We start from the raw sequence: 24,071 nt of genomic DNA, 5'->3' as shown, positions 1-24,071 counted from the left end.
GCCTCCCAGGGAGGAGGAGCTCGGAGCACTGGCAGAGAAGGGGAAGGAAGCGGAGGGGAGGAGGTGGGTGTGGGGTGTGGGGGGGACCCTCCCAGTCAGGGCAGGAAGCGGGGAGGGGCAGGAGGGCCAGGGCCTCCGGAAAACCGGCCCAGCTCTGCTTCCTGCCCCGCCGGAGCCAGGAAGCCCAAGCCGGGACCCAGGGCCCGGGATCCCCAAACCCCCGTACCCCCAAGATCTGTGGGGCTCTTCCCGGCCTAACCCCAGGTACATCTTCTCCCAGCTCCTTCCTTTCCTTAGCACCCATTGGGCTGGACTTGTGGTGTTTCCCGCTCCTCTCCGCAGAAGGCTCACCTGGGAAAGAGGGGTGGCCGAGGGGACGAGGACCACCAGGCAGGGGGAGCTGAGGGGGGAAGGACCGGACAGGAAGAGGAGATGGGGCGGCCAAGGGGAGGACAGACAGGGAGGGATGTAGGGAGAACAGGTAAGGAAGAGGAGGAGGGGCGGCTGAGGGGAGGACCACCAGGCAAAGGGACGAGAGCGGGGGAAGGGGCAGGGGCGTGGCTAATGGGAGGCCCGACCAGGAAGGATGAAGGGAAGGACCCCCAGGCAGGGCAGGAGAGGGGAGAAGGCACAAAGGGAGGGGGTGGTCAGGGAGCGAGGGTCAGAGGCCCAGGTGGGAGTGTGAGGTGAGGTGATGGGAGAAAGTTCAGGCCAGGTGGGGCAGAAAGGAGGTGGTGCTGCAGAGAAGTTCGTTGTCTGCTTGGGAGAGGGTCCTTGAACTAGGAGGTACCAGGGACGGAGCCCTAGGGGCTGGGCTGGGCAGGGCCAGGCAGGCTGGACAACACGCGAGCGCCCGGGGGGGGGGGGGGGGGAGGGGGAGGGGCTTCTGCAAATGCGAGCGGAGCAGTAGAGAGCCCGGAAGCGGTGGGTCCTCCGGGGTGGGTGGAGAGGCCTCGTGTGTGCCCCGGGAGCAGTCGAGTGGCGGTGGCCTAGAGCGCCCCAGGTGACGGCTCAGGGAGCAGTGGAGTTGAGGCTGCGGCGTGGACCTCAGGCGGGCTAGAGAGGGCCGGGCCGGGCCTCCGGGAGGAGTGGAGCTGCTGGGGGAAGGGCTCCAGGGGGCGGCTAGAACGGCTCCGCAGAGGGAGGGGGCGGGGGCGCCGGGGAGCGGGACGGACGGTACCAGGCTGCTGAACAGGTGAGGGTGCCCCCCCCGCCCCTAGCCCCGTCCTTTAGGCTCCCGGATCCCACTCCCACCCCCCCGTCCAGACCCTGTAGACAGCCCCACCTGTAGACAACCCCCCATCCTGCAGCTCCCTGAACCCTGCAGACTGCCCCACCCTGCACAATCCCTGCACCCCATAGACCCCCTACCACATAGACTCCATGGACCCTGTAGACACGTCTCACCCTGTACAATCCCTGGACCCTACGGACAGCCTTACCCCGTATAATGCATGTAGACCCCTGGACCCTCTAGACATGCCCCACCCTGCACAATCCCTGGACCCCTTAGACCCCTCCGGCCACACACACACACACACACACACACTCCATGGACCCTGTAGACACATCTCACCCTCCAAAATTCCTAGACACTCACTCTGTATAATCCCTGGACCCTATAGATGCCTCCACCATATCGCTTCCCTGGACATATCACCCCATGTAATTTATGTAGAAACCCAGACAATACAGACTCCCTGAAATGTGCAGACATCCCCAGTTTATATAATCAGCGCATATCCGATAGACCCCCCCAACCCCCATCCTGCAGCATCCCTGGACCCTGTAGACACTGGCCCTCGCCATACGGTCGGCTATAGATGTAGACTTTCGCCGCGAGGTGGTCCAGTGTGCTGGCCCTGGAAGATGGGACTTCACATTTGGCCTCGGACACTTAGTGGTTGTGTGACCCTAGGCAAGTCCTTTAACCTCTGTCTACCTTAGCTTCCTCATCCGTAGAACGAAGCGAATACTAGCCCTTTCCTCCCATCGCTGTTATGAGGATCAAGTGAGATGATAATTGTAAAGCACTTCGCACAGTGCCTGGTACTATCCACACGTCAGCGATCGATCGCTATTATTACTGCTATTATTCCACACAAACCCTATAGACCTTCCTGGCCCCTGTAGACGCCCGGACTGTGTAGATTCTCCTTATGCTATAAGCCCACAAAAAGCCTCGGTCTCCTCCGAAGCCCCCATTAGAACCTGCAGAGTAGAACCAATTGCCCTTTCCATGTTTCAAGGGCAGACGTTCTGCGCGATCGGGAGGCAGATGGCTGCTAAGGCTTCTTGGGGAGGGTCTGGGAGGTCCGCTGGGGGAGGGGGTTGGCAGAGAGAGCAGGGAAGGCTTCCCCAGGAGATGGCACCTGGGCTGAACTTTGGAGGAAGATAAGCATTCTCCGAGGTGGAGGTGAGGGAGGAACACATTCATTCCCGGTTAAGTAAGTGAGCAGAGGTGGGATCGGAGCCAGGGTGTGGGGGGCAGCCTGCCAGGGCTTCTGAGAAGCAGCAGCAGGTGAATGGTCAGACCCCAACCTCCCTAGGAAAGATTGCTTGGGCCCCGTGTGCAGGAGGGAGCGATTGATTGGTTGATTGATTGATTAGAAGACTCTGTGGGCAGGTGATAGAAGGATGGTGGGACTCTCTGTAGAGGTCTGGAGGCCGGGCGGGTTTGGGGGGGCATGTTGAGTGTTCAATGCCCGTAGGCCCTTGGCAGAGAGATACCCAGCAGGCAGTTGGCGCTCAGGAGACTAGATATATGGAAGGGGTGCTGATGAGGTCATGGAGAACAAAGAGGAGGGAGCCTCAGGACAGGGCCTCAGGGACACCCACAGTGGACACAGTGAGAGGCCCACAAGGAGTAGATAGATGGGGGAGGTGGGGGGGGGGTCTACACAGGCCAAAATCTACACTGGCCATTGAGGTGGCGAGATTCTTGGTAACTCTGGAAAGAGAGGTTTCAGCCAAGAGGTGGCACCCTCTACCCCTTTTATTGGCGTCCATCCATGTCGACCCCCATTCCCTACAGACTCAGAGCCATAGGTGGGGCCTCTTCTACAGATGAGGAAACAGGGAGTCCAGAGGGGCTCGGTGGGGCAGCAGGGGGCACCCCACCCTCTTTCTGCTGGATGCTTCTGGGCCCCCAGTTCCTAAAGAACCATCTAGAGCCCTCTCCCCCATAGGACCTTGGGAACCCCTTTTCCTGTGGGATCTCTATACAGAAGTCAGTCTTGGGAGGAGGTAGGGTCACCAGAAGACTAGGCCAGGGAGCTAAGGGAGAGGCCAAGGCAGGAAGGCCTGAATGAGGGGAGAAGGTATAGGCTTGGGGGGCTGAGAGAGAGGGGTCTGGGTAGGGGGAAAAGACCCCAGTTTTGGCCAGGCCAGTTTAGGGGTTGGGCTGGTAAAAGGACAAGGCCCAGCTGCAGGGGTGGAGGGTGAGGATGGAAGATGGCTGAGGTCCACCCCCCCAGCAGTCGGGATGAGGGGTTGGGTGGAACCGGGGCAGGTCCCGGACTGTGCCAGCAGTTAAAAATAGCGCCTAGGTCAGCAGTCCCAGGCCCCTCCCTCTCCTCCCCTTCCCTGGGGATGTGGGGCCTCCCCACCCCTTCTCCTGCCCCACACTCCTCTGGGCTCTGCCCCCCTGACACACACACACACACACACACACACACACACACACGGCCCACTTGTCTGTGATTAATGTTCCGATTAGACAGACTAATTAACACCACCAGGGAGGAGAGACAGAGACAGAGAGACTTGGGAGTGTGTGTTGGGGGGGCGGGGGGCTCGGCACTCTGGAGACAGAGACAGACAGGCAGATTTGGCCTGGGTGGGATGGAGAGGAGATAGCGGTTTGAAGAGACGCCTGGGAGCTCCCGAGGACCGCCTTCACCCCCATAGCTGCCTCTGGGGACCAGAAACCTGAGCCTTTGCTGGGTCCCTGAGAGGGTGGGGCCTGTGAGCCCGGACGCCTGGGTTCCCCGTGGTGGGGCCTCGTGGGTTTGGGGGCCCATGTGACTTCCTGTTTTAGGAAATGGGGCTGGTGGGTAAAGGCAACATCCGGCTCCCAGCCCTGCTCTGATGAGGTCAGGGCCCCCCAAATTTTCTCCCTCCCAACCCCCTGGCCTCTGCCCAAGAAGCTCTGCCCCCCATCCTGGCGCCTCTCAGAGACCCAGGTATCCAGGCTTCCCATCCCCACACCCCGAGGGCCCAGGGATCCTGGCTCACCCCGCCCCCAGCTTGGCCAGGGCCCCAAGCCTCTGAAGGGCTCTTTGTGGGTTGGGACAGAGGCCCCATTGAGTGACGGGTGGATGAGGGGAGGCTCTGTTTACTCACCTCCCCACCTGGGCCAGGAATGTGTGAGTAACCCAGGCGTCCGGGCCTCCCCGCTCAGGCCCAGGGTCTCACTGTGGCAGGGGCTCTTCCCACAGCCTCGGCTCGGCATGGAGACGGAGGACGCGGTGCGAGGGGTGAGTGCTGCTGAGGGAGGGTGGGCAGAGGCCCGAGGGCCTCGGGCAGGCGCAGCCTGTAGCACCCATCCACCTTCTCTGCTGCCTTCCAGGCCCCTGGTCCGACCCGGCCAGCCCCAGTCAGCATTATTGGTGCTGAGGATGAGGACTTTGAGAATGAGCTGGAGACGGTGAGCTGGCACACCTGGACCCCCAGCCCATCATAGCACACGCGCCTTGTCTCCTCCTGCCACGTGTATCCCAATGTCCCATTGCGGAATGTCAGAGCTGGGAAGGACCTGAGAACAGGGGATGTCAGGGCTGGGAGGGGCCTGAGAACAGGGGATGTCAGGGCTGGGAGGGGACCTAGAACATGAGATGTCAGAGTTGTAAAGGTCCAAGGTGGCCATGTTCCAGATGGGGACCCTAAGGGCTGAGGAAGGCCCTTGAACTCGCTCCCTCTTCCCTCCAGGGATGGGGCGTGAGATGGGGAGTAGTCACAGGATCTCTGGAGAGGAACTGGGCAGCAAATGAGTCCTGTCTTCTCCTTTGCCGATGGGGAAGTCCAGGGCCTGGGGGGGGGGGCAGGGACTTGCTCAGACCCTTCCTAGTGCCAGGGCAGCGCCGGGGCTCGGAGCCAGGACTCCTGCTCTCTGGACTCTACTCTCGGTGTCCAGGCTGACAGATCCCGGCCTGTCACTGTGTTCCCCAGCACCCAGAGGAGCGGAGCAGCCAGTTCCAGAGCCTGGAGCAGGTGAAGCGCCGCCCAGCCCACCTCATGGCCCTCCTGCACCATGTGGCTCTGCAGTTTGAGCCCGGACCCCTGGTGAGGCCTGGGCCTGGGGCACAGCCGTTTGGGAGAACCTAGGTAGCCTTAGAACCGGGGTGCAGAACCTGGAAGGGCGGTGTCTAGAGCTAGGGAGCACAGCCTAGGAGGGAACTGGAAGGCAGAGACCACATAGGCCAGGAAGAATCTAGAGCTGCCTGCCATGGGGGCGGGGGAAGGGCCCATCTAGAATCAGTCAGCCTTGCTGGAGAGATCCAGAACCAGGCCTGGAGCAGCCTGGAGTGTGCTTGCGCGTGCGGGCCCCTGTGTCTAGAACCAGACACTACGTGACCTCTGGTGGCTTGTGACATCTAGAGCCTGTGTTTCTGTCTGGAGTCTAGAACCTGGCTTTGGCATAGAACAGGGAGTCTTAACCTGGAACCCATGAACTTTAGCAAGGATTCTCTCCCTTCCTCCCTGTATTTCCATAGAACTTTCTTTGTGATCCTCTGTATTTTGTGCATTTAAGCGCACGACTCTACACCCGACTGGCTGCCCAAGGGCCCAGGACAGGGCATAGACTCTTATGATCTAGAACGCGTCAGCACAGTCTGTGGGATGGGGTCTAGAACATGAGGGTCCCTTAAACCAAGGGCACCTAGAACCTGAACACCCGGCCTCAGGAAGTTCTAGAAACAGGAGAGCTGGTGGGGCGGAGAGTGAACCTCAGAGAGGGCGTCCCGCTGCCCAGCCAAGCTGGGGACCCTGTGGGTAGAGGAGCAGGAGGCGATCACTACCTCTGCTCTCCCCCATCTCCTGCCCCCAAGCTGTGCTGCCTCCACGCCGACATGCTGGCAGCGCTGGGCCCCAAGGAGGCCAAGAAGGGCTTTCTGGACTTCTACCACAACTTCCTGGAGAAGACGGCGGTAAGGAAGCCCCCAGCTCCCCTCCCCCTCCCTCAGGCTCCCCACCCAGCCCCTCATGAGGCCCCTCCTCTGGGCAGGTGCTGCGGGTCCCGGTGCCCCCGTCGGTGTCCTTTGAGCTGGGTAAGTTGTAGCATGAGGCAGAGCGGGGCTGGCTGGGTCTGGGGGGGTGCTTTGGAAGGGGGTAGGCCAGTCCTGCCCACCGTGCCCATCCCACAGACCGCACCCGCCCAGACCTGCTCCCGGAGGAGACGCAGCGGCGATTCCTACAGGAGGTGGTCCGGGCCCAGCAGGGCGCCGTCTCCTGGCAGCTGGAGGACTTCCGCTCCAAGCGGCTCATGGGGATGACCCCCGGGGAGCCGGACCTGTCCCAGCTTGAAGCCTGGGCTGCCCGGGACCGGGTCAGCTTTGAGGGCCGTGAGCGCCTGGTGGCTGAGAGGCTGCTGACCCGCCTGGAGGACATGCAGTGAGGACCCGAACCCCTCTTGTTCCCTTGTCTCCCTCCCGTGTCCTCCTGGTCCTCTGTGTCCCTTGTCCTCCTCCTATCACCCCCTTGTCCCCCTTGTCCCCGTTGTCCCCCTTGTCCCCTTCGTCTCCGTTGTCCCCTTCCTCCTCCCTGCCCTCTCTGTTGGGGGAGAGGGGGCTGCTTCCTCTGCCCTCCGCACACCCAGAGCTGGGCTCTCTTGCCCTCTCTTCTCCTGGGGAGGGGGGGCTCATCCAGCAGAAGGGCCATCCGGAAGCCCGCTGACCAGCCTTTCTCCACCCTCTCCCCACAGCCCGACCATCTCCAACGATGAGGAGAAGAGGTGAGGCCTGGGATCTGCCTCCAGGGGCAGGGGGCTAGAGGAGCAGGACCCTGGGGTTGGGGAGGGGGATCAGAACCTGTGGATCGCTGGGGAGGGGACTGGGGCAGTGCCCCGCGGACAGGGGCCCAGCTTACTGCCTCCTCACCCCCAGCGCGGCCATTGTGAATGCAATCAGCGCTTATATGCGATACCTGGGCGTGCGGACCAAGAACAGCGACAAGAAGGCCCGAGGGAACTTCTTCCGGAAAAAGGTGCCTCCTTCCCCACCCCCAGTGCCAGGGCTGCCCAGCCTGGCAGGGAGGAGGGCTGCTGACCGCTTGGACCTCCATTCCCTCACAGGTTCCTGGGACTCGCCGGGCAGACGATCCCCCCAAGACCAAGAAGGGGTTCATCAGCATTCTGGATGCAGCCAGATGGAACCGGGGGGAGGCGCAGGGTGAGGACTGGCCCTGGCTCTGCCCCTCCCAGGTCCTCCCACTGTCTGCCCCCCTAGGGCTTGGCTCTGCCCCCCCAGGCCCTGACTCTGCCCCCCCAGGTCCTCCCACTGTCTGCCCCCCTAGGGCTTGGCTCTGCCCCCCCAGGCCCTGACTCTGCCCCCTCCAGGTCCTCCCTTGCCCCTCCAAGCCCTGACTCTGCACCCCCAGGTCCTCCCACTGTCTGCCCCCTTAGGGCTTGGCTCTGCCCCCCCCAGGCCCTGACTCTGCCCTGTTATGTTTGGGGGTGGGAGTACCCCCACCCCCACATCTCCTCATGGCCCCTTGTTTATTTCAGTTCCTGACTTCCGACACCCTAAAGCCGAGAGTGAAGGTAACAGTCCCGCCTTGGGGTCTGGGGCGGCCACGGAAGGGCTTCTGATGCCTGGGCTCCCCAGCAGGTGGCCTCAGGTGGCCTGATGCCCACCTCCCCCCACAGGTGAGAAGCTGGGGCTTCCTGAGCGGAAGAGCAGCCAGGTGACTCCCCCCAGGGGGCTGGTCTGCCCAGATGGCCCTGGGGTTGCCGTGCATCCCGCTCCAGGTGAAAGCCCAGACAAGGATCCAGGTGAGAACCCCTGCCCCCAAGCCGCTCCTGGGCCTCATCTTTGAAGGGCCCTGGGGTGGGTCTGGCCCGTGACTCTCTCCAGGTCAGACTCAGAGATCTCCAGCCTGGCCGAGCACCAGAACCCGGGGTCCAGCTCACAGGAGGCCGCGGTTCTTAGCCTTGTGGGCCGCGGTCCCTGTGCTGCCCGTCTTGTTGTAGGACTCTTGGGTTCCCAGGTTCTAAGGTCTCAGCAGAGAAGGGGGCCATGCCCTCGAATCAGGAACCAGGGGACTTCCCTGCAAGGGGGTCTCTGACCCCAAGCTCGCTCTGCATTGGGGGGGCAGGGGTGTGTGTGTGTGTGTGTGTGTGTGTGTGTGTGTGTGTGTGTGTGTGTGTGTGTGAGAGACAGATGTGGAGTGGACAGGACGCGTGATGTATGTACATATGCATGATGTTTATGTGCTGTGTGTGTACATGTACGTGTGCGTGTATGATGCATGTGTGTACGTGTTGGCAAGGCAGGGCCCTCTGGGCCTGAGCCCCCGGGGCAGGGTCTTTTCTGCTTGCTCCCTCCGCCCCCATCCTGGGCCGGCCGAGCGGGGCTCTCGGGGCTGCCCCCCAGACTAAGCCCCCAGCACGGTGCCCCCCGGCCTGGGCCTCAAAGACTCCCAGCTGCCCCGGGCCAGGTGTCTCTTCTCCACCTAACCATGACCTCATTACTGGTCTTTGGGAGGGGGTGCCCCATTTGCATACATTGGTCAGGCAGAGGCTGGCTCCTCTCATTCCCAAAGGAACCAGATATCGGGGTCCTGAGGTCATGACCCCTCTTATCTTCTCTCTCTCCAGGGGCCGATCCACCCTCAGAAGTGGGGGACCCACCCCCCCAAGGCCCCTCAAGCTCAGAGTCCCCCGTCCTCCCGGACAGCAACACGGAGGATGGGGCAGACACTGAGAGGTAGGAAGGGGGCCGGGTTGAGTGGGGCCTTCAGGTGGGAGCTGGGAAGAAGGGAAATGGGAGAGTGAGGAGGGAGGGACGGAGCTGTCGCCAGCCCTGCCTGCCCGCTGCCTGCCTGCCCGCTGCCCGCTGCCCGCCATCCTGTCCCTTCCCCTCTCTGCCTCCCACTGGAGACCATTCGGTGGCGGACGGAGCCTCAGCCTTGACCCCACGTCCCAGCTCAGCCACGTCACGGCACTAGCTCTTTGACCGTAGGCAGGTCCTGGCTCCCTGGGGCTTCGGTTGCTGCTCTAGAGTGACTCGCTGTGGTTCAGGCAGCTCTTTCTGAGCCCCCTATGTCTAGGCGGGAGGGCAGAGGGATCAGGGCCTCAGAGAACCGGACGGACACCCCCCCCCCCCACCCGGGGCCGAGCGGCTCTGAGAAGGGCCCACTGGGAGGCAGTGTGAGCCAGGCTTGGGCCCAGCCTTGGGCTAGACCCGGCCCAACACCGTGGGGGCCGCAGCTGAGGCCTCCCCATTCTGGGCTCCCTGTCGCTCTGTTAGATAAGGTTGGAGCCAGGGGGCTCTGGTTCCCCTGCAGACTTCTGTGGCTCTCACAGGCTGTGTGACCTCAGGCCAGTCCCTGTCCCTCTCTGGGTCTCAGCCCTTCCAAATGTCACAGTGGGGGTTGGACAAACCACCTCTAAGCACTCCCCCTTTTTCCTTTCTTCTTTCTGTTTTCCTGTCTCTTCTCCCTCCTCCTCCTCTTTTCTCCCTCATCTTCTCTCCCTCCCTTTTTCTTCTCCTTCCTTCCCTCTTTTCCCCTCCTCTTCTCTTTCCTCCCTCCTCCCCTTTTCTTCTCCCTCCTTTCTCCCCCTCCTTCCCCTTCCCTTTTCACCACTCTCAGCTCCAGCCTCCCTACAGTGTTACCCCCACCTTGCTACATGCTGCCCCAGGGGCCTCGCCCCCCCTCATGGTTGGGGGGGGCAAGACTGCCCCTAGCCCGTCCTCGTGCCGCTGCTTGGGGAGCCCTGGGGGGTGGGGCCCATCTGGGGCACCTCTGACCCTGAACCTGCTCTCTCCCCAGAAAGTGGAAGAGGTGGGTGCCTGGGCCCTGGGGTGGGGGAAGGGGTCTATCCCTCTCCCCCATGTCTTTCCGGCCTCCTTCCCCCTCCCTATGAACCGCCCCACCCACCCACCTTTGAGGGGGGATCAGACCCCCGGGAACAGCTAAGTATCTGATGCCCCCCCCCCAGGCTCTCTGAAGCCTGCCCCCTGCCCTATTTCCCCTTCCCCCTGAAGCGCAGGGCTGGGATGGCTTCTGGAATCCATTGCAGTCCAGGGTGGGACTCAGGCTCCTGCTTCCTCTCCCCTCCTTGGGTCCCTCTCCCTGCCTCCATCCTCCTACAGGTCCCCAAAGTCCCTTTTGGCCTGCCCCCCTTCCCCAGCCTCCCCAGCTGAGGAGCATGGCCTCACGTGCTGATTCTCTCTTCTCCCTGTTGCATGTTCTTCCCCCCCGACCCTTGTCCTGTCTCCCCCTCATCTCTGCCCCCTTCCTCCATTTCACCTTGCCTGGTGTCCATTCCCATTCTTTGGTCTCTGTCCTGGTCTCTGCCCTTCTCCCCATCTTGCTTCCTGTGTCCCTTGGACTCTGTCTCTCCTCGGCCTCTGTCCTCGTCTCTGCCTCCCTCGGCCTCTGTCCTCATTTCTGCCCTTGTCTCTGCCTCCCTCGGCCTCTGTCCTCGTCTCTGCCTCCCTTGGCCTCTGTCCTCATCTCTGCCTCCCTCGGCCTCTGTCCTCGTCTCTGCCTCCCTCGGTCTCTGTCCTCGTCTCTGCCTCCCTCGGTCTCTGTCCTGGTTGTCTTGATCTCCCCGCCCCCACTTTGGTCTCTCTCCCTCCCCTGGGGCCCAGACTGTCTGGGAGATTGGGGCGCTCCGAGAGCCTTCGGGTGACCGACCGGCGCCGGCCGTCCCGAGGCAGCCTCGGGGCCAAGGGCCGAGCGGGGGGCCGCTCCCGAAGTGATGTGGACACTGACCCTGGCTCTGCCACGGCGGCCCTTGGCTCCGCCCGACGTGCCACGTATGTCATCCTCTCCTTCCCCCTCCCCCTCAGGATGAGCAGGAGAACCGAGGGTGCCCTGGGGTCAGACAGAGGCCTGGCAGGGTGGCTGGGCCCGGGCGGGGATTGGAGTGGTAGGGCTGGGTGCCGAGGGGGATGAGCAGAGGGGTTTGGAGAGGACCGGACCCCAGAGTCCCTCACAGCCATCCGTCCCACAGCCCCGAGCCGGGTGAGGAGGGGGAGCCGGGCCGCGCTGGGCTGGAGCTCGAACCCGAGGAGCCTCCTGGCTGGCGGGAGCTGGTCCCCCCTGACACCTTGAATGGGATGCACAAGAACCAGGTGAAGCGACAGGAGGTGATCAGCGGTGAGTCCCGGCTCCCCACCTCCACTTCCCTCCCCTCAGCCCCTTCCACCTCGCATCTCCACGGAGCCCCTGGCCCCAGGCTCTGGTACCTGGAGGTCCCTGGGTGACCGCTTCCCTGTGCTTACCCGCCTCCCTCAGAACCCCCCATGCCCAGCTGACCCCGTGATGCTCCTCTTCATTCATCATAACCCTCAGGGACCCCCCTGTTCCTTCTGACCCCCAGCCTTCCCTGCATCTCTTGGGATTCCCCACCCTTTCCCCTCATTTCCCTTAGGACTATGGACAGGCTCTCCCTGTCTGCCGGCCCCTTCCCTGCTGCCTGCCTGAGTCTCTCCATCCCAACAAGCTGTCCTCTCCTCTCTCTGCTCCCCCTCCCTGCCCACCCTTCCTTCTCATTCACTCCTGCACCCCTGGCCATCCGGCTGCTCACACGGTCCTCACCCCAGAACCAGACACTCCACGATCTCCATCCTGCAGCCTTCAGAGCCTCTTTTCTCGGGGTCCCCCTCCTACCGCAGCTGACCACTTCTCTGTCCCTCTGCCGGATCATCCATGTCACAGCCCCTGACTGTGACTGTCCCCCCGGGGCTCAGTCTCCCCCTTATACTTGGGCATCTCATTGGCTCCCTTGGCTTCAGTGATGCCCCCGATCCCCGCCTCTAGAAATCCAGCCCCAGTCTCTCTCCTGAGCCGCAGTCCCATAACATCCAGCCTGCCTCCTGGCCCTTTCTAATTGGCTTCCTGTAGGCAGCATCCCTGCCCCTCCCAACCTGCCTCTGTTCCCAACATGTTACTCCCAAGCTCGCCCCCCTCCCCTTCTCCAGGCTCTCAGCCTCACTCCACACATGCGGGCAGTTGCCCTTGATCCACACCATTTCTCCATTCTGGAGGCCCCCATCACCTCTCCCCTGGACTGCTGCAGTTGCCCTCTGGCTGGTCTCCCACCTCAGGTCTCTTCACTCCGTCCTCCCCCACAGCGATTTCCCCCAAAAACAGGCTAGGCAGTTCAGTGGACTAGAATCAGAAAGACCTGAGTTCAAATTTGACCTCAGCCACTTAGACCTCAGAACCTGGGCAGATGACTTAGCTGATCTGTGCCTCAGTTTCTTCATCTGCAAAATGAGAATGATAATAGTGCCTGCCTTCCAGGGCTGTTGTGAAATAAAATTAAATAATATCCGTAAAGCACTTTGTGATGAAAATGTTGGCTGGTATTAAGATATTGCATGTAGGGGCAGCTAGATGGCGCAGTGGATAGAGCACTGGCCCTGGATTCAGGAGTACCTGAGTTCAAATCCAGCCTCAGACACTTAACACTTACTAGCTGTGTGACCCTGGGCAAGTCACTTAACCCCAATTGCCTCACAAAAAAAAAAAAAAGAACTGAAGATATTGCATGTAAGACCAAATGCAAACTCCTTAGGCATGGATGAAACTTTACAGTCTGGCTCCAGCCTAATTGTTAGGCTTATTGTACATTTTTACTCTACCTTCCCACCTCCTGTGTGCACATATCTGTGTGTATATATATGTATGTATATAAGATATATACACACATACACAATACAACATAGGTGTGTGTGTGTGTGTGTGTGTGTGTGTTTATAATGGGCAGGTACGGTTTCATTTTTATCTTTTTTTGCCCAGCATCTAGCACAGGGCCTGGAGCATTATAAACTACTTGATTGCTGGATTGACCACTAGTGAATTTATCACCTAGGACAGCTAGGTGGCGCAGTAGATATAGTGTTGGGCCTGTAGTCAGGAAGACTCAATTTTCTGAATTCAAATGTGGCTTCATTAACTTACCAGCTGTATATCTCTGGGCAAGTCACTTCACCCTGTTTGCCTCAGTTTCCTCACCCGTAAAAGAAATGGCAAGCTACTCCAGTGTCTCTGTCAAGACAACCCTAAATGGGATTATGGAGAGTGGGACTCGACTGAACTAAACAATACAATATAGCGCCTACTATGTGCCAGGCATTGTGCTAAGCACTTTATAACGATCTCATTTGATTATTATTATTATTATTATTATAAATTCAGGGCTAAGAAAGCTCCAAAAGGGGTCACAAAGAGTCAGACATGACTGAAAAATGACCGAACTGAACTTTTCACCCCTGGTGACTAATAGCTTTCCCCAGTGACCCTGGTGGGCCCCTGCCCCTGCTTGATCCCTATCATCTGTAGTGGTTGCCCTTCCCAGGGAGCTATCCTGTGCTTGCCACCCCCTGGTAGTACAGAATCCATGCCTGGCTCCATGATCTCTCCCTCTTCCCTCTAGAGCTGCTGGTGACTGAGGCGGCCCACGTGCGCATGCTTCGGGTGTTACATGACCTCTTCTACCAGCCCATGGCTGACGGGGGTTTCTTCACAATGGATGAACTACAGAACATCTTTCCCAGCCTGGATGAGCTGATTGATGTGCACTGTGAGTAGGGTTAACCAGGCCAGCCCTTCCCGCTCTGCAACCAGGGCCCCATCACCTCATGCTGCCCAGCCCCTCCCACAGTGCCCCGCTGCCAAATCTCACCTGGAGCATCCTCCGTCCCTTGAAGGATCTCCACGTCCCCCATTCACAAACTCACCTTCCTAGCCCTGGGTATTGTGGGAAGAAGACTATGGGCCTTGTGACCAAAGCCTCCCTGTGCTGCCCCAGCTCTGTTTCTGGAGAGCCTAATGAAGCTACGGCAGGAGAGTGGTTACCTCATCGAGGAGATTGGAGATGTGCTGCTAGCCAGGGTGAGTTAGGTGCCCAGCCCCCACCAACTCTGCACCTAGGGTGTGTCGATCCCTCCCCCATGCCCCAGGGACCCAGGTGGCCCAGGTCACCCAGCTTCCTCTCTTCTGGGACCCAAGTGTATGAGTTTCCTGAGCTGTCCCCTCCAGGGATCAGGCATCATCACTCCTAGTCCCTGTCCCTTCATTAACCTAAGCGTCCTGATTCCCTGCTCCCGGTCCTTGCCCCGTCACTGCCCCATAGACCTCCAGAAGTTCTCTTCCTCCCCAGTTCTATGTGGAGATTCCCAAAGTGAGGAATCGTGTGCGTACCCCTCCCCCAATAATCTCCCCACAGTTCGACGGCCCAGAGGGCTCCTGGTTCCAGAAGATCTCTTCTCGGTTCTGCAGCCGCCAGTCCTTTGCTCTGGAGCAACTCAAGGCCAAGCAGAGAAAGGAGCCGCGATTCTGCACTTTTGTGCAGGTGGGGCAGGGGCTGGGAGTATCAGGACTCCTGGGTCCTTGAAGAGACAGAGGCTGGGGGTGAGGCTCTGGACATCAAGAAGAGTCAAGACACCTGAGTCCCTGAAGTCACCTCTTCTCCTTTGTCCCCAGGAAGCAGAGAGCAGGCCCCGGTGCCGGCGGCTGCAGCTCAAGGACATGATCCCCACAGAAATGCAGCGACTCACAAAATACCCTCTACTTCTGCAGAGCATCTGGCAGAACACAGGTGAGCATATGTGTGGGTAAGAGCATGGGAAGGAGCAGGGAGAGGGGAGGGAGCAGGGAGAGGGAGGGAGCAGGGATGGGAAGGAACAGGGAGAGGGAGGGAGCAGGGAGAGGGAAGGAGCAGGGAGAGGGAGGGAGCAGGGAGAGGGAAGGAGCAGGGAGAGGGGAGGGAGCAGGGAGAGGGAGGGAGCAGGGATGGGCAGGAGCAGGGATGGGCAGGAGCAGGGAGAGGGGAGGGAGCAGGGAGAGGGAAGGAGCAGGGAGAGGGGAGGAGCAGGGATGGGAAGGAGCAGGGAGAGGGGAGGAAGGATCAGGAGAAGGGGAGCAGGAGAAGGGGAGCAGGGATGGGAAGGAGCAGGGAGGGGAGAGGGAGGGAGTAGGGAGGGGAACATGGCAGTAGATAAGGAAAGGACTGAGCCTGGGACTCAGAACCTATCTTCCCTCTGGCTGCCCCTCCCTGGGCCTTAGAGACCACCTGCTCTGAACACCTTGCTCAGAAGAGGAAGCTGCAGCAGGGGAGGGGGCAGGGTCGTGCCCTAGTCATGGTGTAACAGGAAGAGACCTGGGGCCTGGCCTTGATTTTGCCACTTCATTGCCATGTGATGCCTCAGTTTCTCCCCAGTGAAATGGGCTTGTGGCGGATGGGTTGTAAAGGGCCCTCTAGGTGCTGTGGTGTTAGTGGGAAGGAGGGGGCCTGAGAGGGGCCGGGGGGCTCCTCCTGAGGCTCCAGCTCTCAGTGCTTCCCTGCCCCCCCTCCAGAGGAGCCGAAAGAGAAGGCAAAGGTGGAGCAGGCGGCTGAATGCTGTAAGGAGATTCTGCATCATGTGAACCAGTCTGTGAGAGACATGGAAGACCTACTGGTGAGGATGCAGGGAGCTGGGGACATGGGCGGGGGGAGAGCTGGGGGGCGTGGGGGGAATAGGCTGGGGGGAGGGGACAGCGGGTTCTGGGCCAGGAGGGGCAGCAGGCCAGACTGCCCTGTGTCTGCAGCGGCTCAAGGACTACCAGCGCCGCCTGGACCTGTCCCAGCTGCGGCAGAGCAATGACCCCATGCTGAGTGAGTTCAAGGTGGGTCTTCCCCTTGTCCCCTGCCCTGCCCAACCCACTGGGAGAACGGGGGCCGCCCCCTCCCACCCCACCCTACCTGCTCCCCTCCCTTCTGCTGTGACCTCAAATGCCTTCCTGCACCAGAACCTGGACATCACCAAGAAGAAGCTGGTGCACGAAGGACCCCTGACCTGGAGGGTGACCAAGGACAAGGCTGTGGGTGAGTGGGCGTGGGGCCTGGGGAGGGCCGGGGAGCTCGGCAGGCCCTGACCCGCTGCTGCCCGGCCCCCAGAGGTGCACGTGCTCCTGCTGGACGACCTCCTGCTCCTGCTGCAGCGGCAGGACGAGCGGCTACTGCTGAAGTCCCACAGCCGGACGCTGACCCCAACGCCGGACGGCAAGACCATGCTGAGGCCGGTGCTGCGCCTGACCTCTGCCATGACCCGGGAGGTGGCCACAGGTGAGCCGGGAGAGGGAAGGCTTGGGGGGGGCAGGCTGTGTGTGTGAGAGGGGCAGGAGGGGGGGAGAGACAGAGAGAGACGGGGGGGGAGACAGAGAAACGGGGGGGGGCAGGCTGTGTGTGTGAGAGGGGCAGGAGGGGGGGGAGAGACAGAGAGAGACGGGGGGGGGGGAGACAGAGATGGGGCTGGGGGGGAGAGACAGAGAAACGGGGTGGGGGGCCAGAGACAGAGACCTGGGGTGGGGGGAGACAGAGACAAAGAGAGGTGAGAAAAGGACCCGAGCTGTGTGTGTGTGTGTGTGTGTCCTTGTGTAGCAAGGGGAACAGGACCCAGGCTTTCTGTGCCAGAGAGGGGCAGTGGAGGTCTGGACCCATGCTCCCTTTGGCAGTGGGGAATGGGGATGAGGGGCAGATTGGGCCCCAGGAGAACAAGGAGGGGGCTGCCAAGAGCTTCAAGGCCCTGTGGGGGACACAGAGACATTGGGGAAGCAGGGATGGGGCCCCTGGAGGCCACTGGGAAAGTGAGTGGAGGCTGTGGAGCCCTGGGAGACACTGAGGGAGGTTCAAACCTTATAGGGGATCAGGGGGCCCTAGGGGGGCCAAGGGGCTGATCCTGGCTCCTCTCCTGCCATCCCCCTGCACAGACCACAGAGCTTTCTACGTCATCTTTACCTGGGACCAGGAGGCTCATATCTATGAACTGGTGGCCCAGACAGTGTCGGAGAGAAAGCAGTGAGCAGTGGACACCGAGGGGGGTGTTGGGTGGGGAGGACACAGGGCCTGGTGTCCTGGGGAATGGAGGCACCCTGTGCCCCCTTGGGAGGGCCACCTGACTCCTGGGCCCCATTGATCATCCATAGGAGGTCCTCACCTCCCTCTCCCCTCCGGCCTAGACCAGGAGTGGGGAGACTCGTGTGGCCCGCCACCAACGCCCCCCCCTTTGTCCTAGCTGGTGTACCCTCATCACCGACACGGCGGGCTCTCTGAAGGTCCCAGCCCCTCCTGGGCGGCCCAAACCCCGACCGAGCCCTGTCAGGTGAGAGCACTCCTCCTGCCCCTCTCCTTCCTGCTCTCCCCCTCCTCCTTCTCCCTGCTCCCCTTTTTCTGGACCCTCAGTGTTTTTCTGTCTCTTCCCATGCTGGGTCTCCTTCCCCTCAGTTCTCGGGAGCCCCTAATCAGCATCTCAGAGAACGGCAACAACAACAGAGAGACCCCTCAGGCTGAAGGTAAGGAAGGCCCTGGAAGGAGGGGGGGGACTAGGTTGGGGCCAGAGGGGCCGCTGGCTGAGCCGGCTCTCTGCCCACAGCAGGTCGCTGTGAGCGCATCCTGAGTGACCTCCTGCCCTTCTCGTGCCCGGGCCCGGAGGGGCAGCTCGCTGCCTCTGCCCTCCAGGAAGGTAACCGTGCCGTATCATCCCCTTTGGGAATGGGGGACAGCTTCCTGTCATTCCCCGTGATCCCACCCTGGCCCAGGTTACCCCCAGCCCGAGTCCCAGACCCCATCCCCTCAAGCTCCCCCCCCCCCCATGCTGCAGTTCTGTGTCCCACGGTCCCTGACCTTCCTTCTCTCTGCCCCTCAGTTCTCTCCCTTAAGCAAATCCTGCTCCCAGCAGAAGAGGAGAATGGGTCGGGTCCAGCCCCCGAGGGTGAGGGGGCATCAGGGGCTGGCCAGACCCAGGAGCTGAGGGAGAGGCTTCTGAACTTGGAAGATACCATAAAAAGGCTGGAGGTGAGCTGAGGTCAGGAGCAGGGGGGAGGCAGAGGGGGAGGTGGGGGGCTCCCCCCTCACAGAGCTCCCCTCCTCCGCCCTTAGGAAGTAGAGGAAGAATTCTGTCGCTTGAGACTCATCATATCCCAGCTCAATGGGGCCGGCCCCAGCCAGCCTGGTTGCTCCTGAGGGCCTGGCAGGTGAGCCTCCCGGGGAGGGGTAGCCTGCCCCAGACGGTGGGGGTTGGAGCAGTGGGACCCTGGGGGCCCAGGGTTCAGGCCAGCTCCCCCATCTTACTGGGCCCTCCTGCCCCCACCAGACCCTCTCCAAGGGAGGACCAGGAAGGGGGAGAGGGAGATGTCGGGGAGCTCCCCCCAGCTGGATCAGCTACTGCCTACGTCTGACCAAAGGATGACCAGCCACAGAGGAGAGGCCTGGGGCCCTGCGGGCAGGTTGGGGCCTCTCCCCCATCCACCTCCTATCCCCGGCCCCTTGGGGGACCTCAGGGCTTATTCCATGTCCCCTTCACTGCCCCCAGAAGGGGCTCTGTCCTTCCCCAACCTGCCTTTCTCCAGTGCCTTACCTGTTATGCATCGTTTTTATATTCCGAGGTTTATTTTTAATATATATGTATGTATGATGTGATGGGTCTGCCTTTTACTATCTGTGTGACCTTGGACAGCTCCTTCCTGACTTGGGGTTCAGTTTCCCATCTGGGGAATGGGGATAACACCACTTGCACTAAGGGCCTCACACTGGGAATTGGGGGAAGGCCAGGGGCATCCCCACCCCAGTATCCCAAGTATGTCTTTCAGGGATCTGTATGACTATATGTCTATCGATGGAGTCCTCGAAGGTTAGAGCCAGCCACTAGGGAGCAAGCCCAGCCCCCCTTTAACAGAGGGCGTCCCTGAGGGTGCCCACCCAGGGAGGGTGAGAGATAAGATGTCCCCTTGGCGCTCATGGTCCTGAAGAAAACCCTCTGGAAGCTTTCTTGCCCCTTTTTCAGACCTGGGAGTCCCTGGCATTCCGAGGGGATCCTGGGCAGAGCCAGGCCTGAGTCATCTCCCCCTCCCACAACATATAATTCTTCATTCTCATCCCAGGACGGTTTTTTTCTCCCTTTTATTTTTGTAATAAACTCTTCCCGTGGGGGGCAGGGGCGGGGCGGATTTATTGCTCTGAGCCCCCTGGCCCCGGGGCTGGGGTGGGGGTGGGCAAGAAGGAGGTGTCTCCTTCACAGCACAAGCACGTCACGCACTAGGTTGGGGATGGGGGCTCACAAACACATCGGGGGTGGGGGGGCAACACCATATTGCACTTTGGAAGGGGTGGGCACAGCTGGGAACTCCTGGGGCTGGGGGAGGGGAGACTGTCCCTTCCTGGGGTCAGAGATGGGGGCTTGTGGGCTTTAGGCTCCATGTGGGAGGTGACCGGAAGGGCCCTTTGGGAAGAGATCTGAGTCCTCCAGCCCCACCCCCAGCGCACACCGGGGGAAGGGAGGATGCACCCCTCCTGTGATGCCTGGTGCCCTGCAGAGGCTGGGGCCAAAGGCTGGTGGGGAGGGAAGGAGATGGAGCCCCTGCTGGTCTGGGGGAGGAGCACAGCGCCCCTTTTTGTAGGGGGAGACTTCCCTGACCCCTCCTTGGGTGGGCCAGGGTGAGTGGAAGGAAGAGCCCATGTTCTCCAACTTAGTCTTGGGTGTGGGGGGAGACCCCGACTCTAGGAGAGGGAGGAGGGGTTTGCAAGGACCTTGGGGGTCATTGACTCCACCGCCCCCCCCTCCATTTTGCTGATGCAGAAAGGGGAAGGGACAGGCCTCAAGTCCATGCCCACGTCCCCCCTGGGGTTTGAGACCAGCTTGGAGAGGAGGGATGATCCCTACCTGGGAGAGAAACCCTACCCCCTTCTGATTGGGAAGGAAGGGTGATGTGTGAGGATACTCCCTGGGATTTGGAAAGGATGACTGATCCATTCCTTGACCCTGGGAAGGGAGAGGGGGGGCTTTGAGGGAAATCCTGGGGAGACTATGTCCCCTTCGGATCTGGGGGAGGAGACCCTGGGCCCCCAGGGGCAGGGGAGGGGGAGGCAGGGTTCCCAGTGCTGCTAGTTCCCCGGCCCCTCAGCTCCCAGCCCCACCTCGCCCTCCCTGACTCTCGGGGGGCCCTGGAGCACCGTCATCGCCCTCACTGTCCGAGCTGCAGCCGCTGACATCGGTCACCTCCAGCTCAGAGTCGCTTTCTTCCTTGGGCCCCAGAGAGGGAACCTCAGGGACCCCTGTCCCGGGCAGGGCCAGACGGGCACCTGGGGCCAGGCTTGTGCGCTGGGATCCGGCTCCATCGGCCGTGGGGCTGGCCAGGAGGGGTGTTGTGGTGGGGCCCCCTCCCCCAGGCCCTGTGGGCAGCTGGCCCAAGGATCCTGCCAGGGGATTGGGGTAGAAATGTGGGGGATACAGGGAGGCGGGCAGCTTGGGGAAGGGGCTCGCCAAGTAGGGGTTAAAGTTCCAGGGATACTCAGGGAAGGTGCGACCGTAGGGGCTCAGGAGGGCAGGGGGTTTCGAATAGCCAGCAGTACCTGGTTAGGAAGGAGAATGGAGAGTCCAAGTCAGGTGGTCCCCCTACCCCACCCCTCAAAGCATTCCTCTTTGACCTCTGGGGGCAGTAGGGACTGCTCTCAGCACAGAACCTCTCCCTCTCTGACCCCTCCCTCCCTCCCTCGGCACCCGGAGTCTCACCGGAGCCCAGGAAGGGAAATGGCCCATCCAGCCGCAGTTTGTCCGCGTCTGGGGCAGAGAGGTGTTGGGCAAACAGGGGCGTCCTGCTTCCTGGGTCCAGGCGGGGAGTGGAAAACAGGCTCTGTAATGTCTAAGAATAGTGCAGAAGTGAGGACTAAGCTTTCCCCTTTATATCCCAAGGACCCAGTCATCTTCATTCCCCTCCCCTTCAGGTACCTAGGCCTCTCAGAGATTCAGATCTCCTGAGTCCCAGGCATCCTGAATCCCTCGCTTCCCACCTTCAGCGACACGGTTATCCTGATCCCAGCTACCTCAGGAATCCAGGCGTCCTGATGGGCCCCCTCTTTAATTCTTTGGGGACTCTCCAACCCCCAAGCCTTGCTAACCTGGGACCCTAACATCCCTATTTTAGCCAAAAGTCCACTTCCTCTGTGGCTCAGTAGCCCTCCCAGGGATCCAGGTGTCCTGACTCCCAGCTGCCTTTGGAGGTTCAGTGATCCTGATGGCCCCAGGCATCCTGGTTCTCTGTGAGGTTGGCTCACCTCAGGAGTGAGGGGGGGCCCATCGGGCCCTGCTGCCCCTCCAAAGGGCCCTGGGGCGAGCAGCAGAGGGGCAGCAGCCATGTCCAGCAGGGGGTAATTGACCAACACAACTTTGCTGAAGTTGAACTTGTACGTGAACCTCTTGCCTTTGGTCTTGTGAAGGATGCGTTTGTTATAGTAATAGCTGTGGACGGAAGAAAGGCGGGGAGGGGAACTAGCAAACCATCTCACCTTCGCCCCCTCATGGCTCTGTGGGGTGGAGGCACTACCCTGCAGGAGTCCTCCTCCCCATTTCCCACAGAGGAGAAAACAGGCCAGGGCTGCTGAGTGAGTTGCCCAGGGTCACACGGCTAGTGAGTGACAAACCTGGTATTTGGATTTGGGTTCAGTGTCTGGCATGATATCACAAAAGAGGGGGAAAGGAGAGTGTTCTGAACTGGGGATAGATTTTGGAATAAGAACCCCCCCCCGCCCCGTGAGGAATCCTGAACCCACTCCCCAGGAACTCAGGGGTCCCTGACCTCCCCATCCTCCATCCTCTCTGGGAACTTGGCATCCTGAACCCCTCAGGGACCCAGGCATTCTGAATCCTCCCCCTCTTCTACACTCCCCTAAGGGACCCAGGTATTCTGAATGCCCTCCCCAGCTACTCCCCCCCTCAGGGTCCCAAACATCTGACACCCTTAACTCCTCCACTCACCCACCCGCCTGAGACTTGAGTTTCTTAACCTCTACGGCCCCCATCCTTCCTCTCCTGGCCCTGGCCCCCACTCACCGCAGGGCCCGGCTCAGCTTGTCATAGTTCATGTGGGGCTTGCACTTGCGGATGCCCCACAGGCGCGCCACCTCGTCGGGGTCCTTGATGACAAACTCGCCGTAGTCCCCCTGCCATGCAATGACACCCTGGTACTCCTCCTTTTGGAGCAGCTCCAAGATGAAATGCCACAGCTGGATCTGCCGGGAGCCCGGGGACGACTCGGGCTTGTAGGCCCAGTCGGGGAAGGCAAAGCCTGCGAGAAGGAAGGAGGTGAGAGGAGGGCAGGAATCAGGACAGAGGGGCCCAGAACTCTGCTCCTCCTGACTCCCCAACTTCCTCCCACTTGAGGCCCCGGGTGTCCCATTCCCCCAACCTTTTTCCACTTGAAGACTCAGGCTTTCTGAACCCCCAGCTCTGAGGGGGACAAAGGCATGGGGAGTTCCTGGGGTGGGACTGGAATTGAGGGAAGGGGGCCTGTCTCTACCTCACCCCCCACATGGAGCCTAAAGCCAAGAACACCTTTGGTGCCCCAGTGACCAGCAGGGACTTTGCATGACACCAAGCCTCTGACGCCTGAGATTTCTTAGGCCCTTGGATTCCTGTTCACACCCCACCCCCCAACTACCTGTGGCCCATCTTGCCACCCCAGACCACTTGCTAGTCCTGCCCCATCTGCCCAGAGTGGAAACCTTTGAGTAAAAAAGGAAGGGGTTGACTGGGAGCAATGTACAGGCAAACCCTTGGCCTCTCTCCCCTTCCCAGTCCTGTCTGTCCAAATATACTGACACACCCAATACCCAGACACACATGCAGATACATGGGAATACAAACACATAATCAGCTTCACAGACCTGGACTGGTCACCTCACCCTACCCCTTCACATACATACAGTGTGACACAAGAGATGCTTAGAAGATACCCTCATAAGCCCATCCACTCCCTGTGAGTCTCTCTCTCTCTCTCTCTCTCTCTCTCTCTCTCTCTCTCTCTCACACACACACACACACACACACACACACACACACACACACACACTTTCTACTGGCTTCTTCCCTTTAGATTGATTTGGGGGGTGAAAGGGAATTGCAGGGAAAATGCAAAAGGAACCTTTCTTAATTGTCAGCTTGGAGCCCCTCAGCGTTGTCCCCCTCCCACCCCAGTTATCGATTTCCTTATCTCCCATCTCCTAATCTTCCCCTCTCTCAATCCCACATTCCCCCACCATCTCCCAGTCCCCTCTAATCTCCCAATTCTCCATCCTCCAATCAGGTCCATCTCCCAATCCTCACCTTACATTCTCCCCCTCCCCCATCTTGCAATTCACCCTGGACAGTTCTTCCATCTCTCAGGTACCCATCTTACTCTCCACTTCCCATCGTCCCCATCACCTTCTGCTCCCTTGAGCTCCTGAATGTTAAACCTCCCCCCGGCCACCACCACCCCCCCCAAAGCTTTCAGGGCTTGGGGTGAAGTTTTCACCCAAGTTCTTCATTTGGAAGAGAAATGTGGATACTCTTTCTTGAGAGGAGAGACAGAGGGATAGAGAGAGACATTGATAGAGTGGCAGAAACAGACAGAATTGGGAAAGAGAGAGACAGAGACAGAGGAACTGGGAGAGACAGAGGCCGGGCCGATAGAGAAAGAATGAATAGCAGAGAAAGGAGAAACAACATGCAGAAAGAGCGGCAGACATCTAGCGGGGGGCCGAGATGCGGCCGTTGGCCGCTGGGGGAGGGCCGGGAGAGTTACCCGGAGTCCAGAGTGCCGGCACCGGCGGGGTGAAGAGCAGATCCGAGACGCAGTTACAATCCATGGCAGGAGCGCTGCAGAGAGGCCGGGAAGCCAGAGACGTGGAGACACAGAGACAGAGACAGAGACAGGGAGAAGGGGGTGAGGCGAGGCGGCCCACAGGCCCGCGGGCCCTTCCCCCACCCTCTCTGGCCCCTGTGCCCAGACTTCACCGGCCTCCTCCCTAGTCCCTGCGCCGGGCACCTGCATCCTCGAATGTCTCCCTCCCACCTCTCAAGGCCCCAGACTCTGGCTTTCGGTGT

The 24,071-nt window shown here is 60.6% G+C and overlaps 2 protein-coding genes across 8 annotated transcripts; one reads left to right on the top strand and one right to left on the bottom strand.

Moving 5' to 3' along the window:
• The first annotated feature begins 108 nt into the window (after positions 1 to 108).
• Positions 109 to 18,632, top strand: ARHGEF1 (Rho guanine nucleotide exchange factor 1). 7 transcript variants are annotated; one of them, XM_043995577.1, is made up of 31 exons: positions 109 to 264; positions 4,440 to 4,478; positions 4,571 to 4,648; positions 5,170 to 5,283; positions 6,051 to 6,149; positions 6,227 to 6,269; positions 6,366 to 6,612; positions 6,923 to 6,952; positions 7,104 to 7,203; positions 7,292 to 7,388; positions 7,724 to 7,759; positions 7,865 to 7,990; positions 8,816 to 8,924; positions 9,991 to 10,002; positions 10,815 to 10,982; positions 11,180 to 11,325; positions 13,610 to 13,756; positions 13,985 to 14,067; positions 14,402 to 14,527; positions 14,659 to 14,773; positions 15,532 to 15,632; positions 15,763 to 15,840; positions 15,964 to 16,039; positions 16,112 to 16,279; positions 16,924 to 17,011; positions 17,229 to 17,315; positions 17,438 to 17,505; positions 17,589 to 17,675; positions 17,859 to 18,007; positions 18,092 to 18,186; positions 18,306 to 18,632. In XM_043995577.1, the coding sequence occupies exons 2-30, from the start codon at positions 4,452 to 4,454 to the stop codon at positions 18,173 to 18,175; spliced, it is 2,889 nt and encodes a 962-aa protein (XP_043851512.1). In that variant the 5' UTR covers positions 109 to 264; positions 4,440 to 4,451; the 3' UTR covers positions 18,176 to 18,186; positions 18,306 to 18,632. The 7 variants fall into 7 exon arrangements, with proteins under 7 accessions (XP_043851512.1, XP_043851510.1, XP_043851514.1 ...); XM_043995575.1 differs by having other exon boundaries at positions 17,586 to 17,675; XM_043995576.1 differs by lacking the exon at positions 109 to 264 and adding an exon at positions 1,111 to 1,195 and having other exon boundaries at positions 17,586 to 17,675.
• A 1,056-nt stretch (positions 18,633 to 19,688) lies between these two features.
• ERFL (ETS repressor factor like) lies at positions 19,689 to 23,833 on the bottom strand. The gene is made up of 5 exons (XM_043998798.1): positions 23,770 to 23,833; positions 22,038 to 22,272; positions 21,263 to 21,446; positions 20,721 to 20,850; positions 19,689 to 20,560 (listed from the first exon to the last, which is right to left on the bottom strand). The coding sequence occupies exons 1-5, from the start codon at positions 23,831 to 23,833 to the stop codon at positions 20,109 to 20,111; spliced, it is 1,065 nt and encodes a 354-aa protein (XP_043854733.1). The 3' UTR covers positions 19,689 to 20,108.
• Between the last annotated feature and the right edge of the window lie 238 nt (positions 23,834 to 24,071).

This window comes from Dromiciops gliroides, chromosome 3, assembly GCF_019393635.1.
Source record: "Dromiciops gliroides isolate mDroGli1 chromosome 3, mDroGli1.pri, whole genome shotgun sequence".
NCBI classification, from domain to species: Eukaryota; Metazoa; Chordata; class Mammalia; order Microbiotheria; family Microbiotheriidae; genus Dromiciops; species Dromiciops gliroides.
Note: the sequence above shows the minus strand (reverse complement) of the source record. Positions and strands in the feature narration are given on the sequence as shown.

Coding starts and splice junctions, on each gene's coding strand:
- ARHGEF1 (XM_043995575.1), top strand. CDS start 4,452: ATGGAGACGGAGGACGCGGTGCGAGGG. Junction 13,757..13,984: donor TGAGCTGATTGATGTGCACT/GTGAGTAGGGTT, acceptor GTGCTGCCCCAG/CTCTGTTTCTGGAGAGCCTA. Junction 17,012..17,228: donor ACAGTGTCGGAGAGAAAGCA/GTGAGCAGTGGA, acceptor CCTTTGTCCTAG/CTGGTGTACCCTCATCACCG.
- ERFL (XM_043998798.1), bottom strand. CDS start 23,833: ATGGATTGTAACTGCGTCTCGGATCTGCTCTTCACCCCGCCGGTGCCG. Junction 22,273..23,769: donor GCCGGCACTCTGGACTCCGG/GTAACTCTCCCG, acceptor TCCTTCTCGCAG/GCTTTGCCTTCCCCGACTGG. Junction 21,447..22,037: donor AAGCTGAGCCGGGCCCTGCG/GTGAGTGGGGGC, acceptor TTCCGTCCACAG/CTATTACTATAACAAACGCA.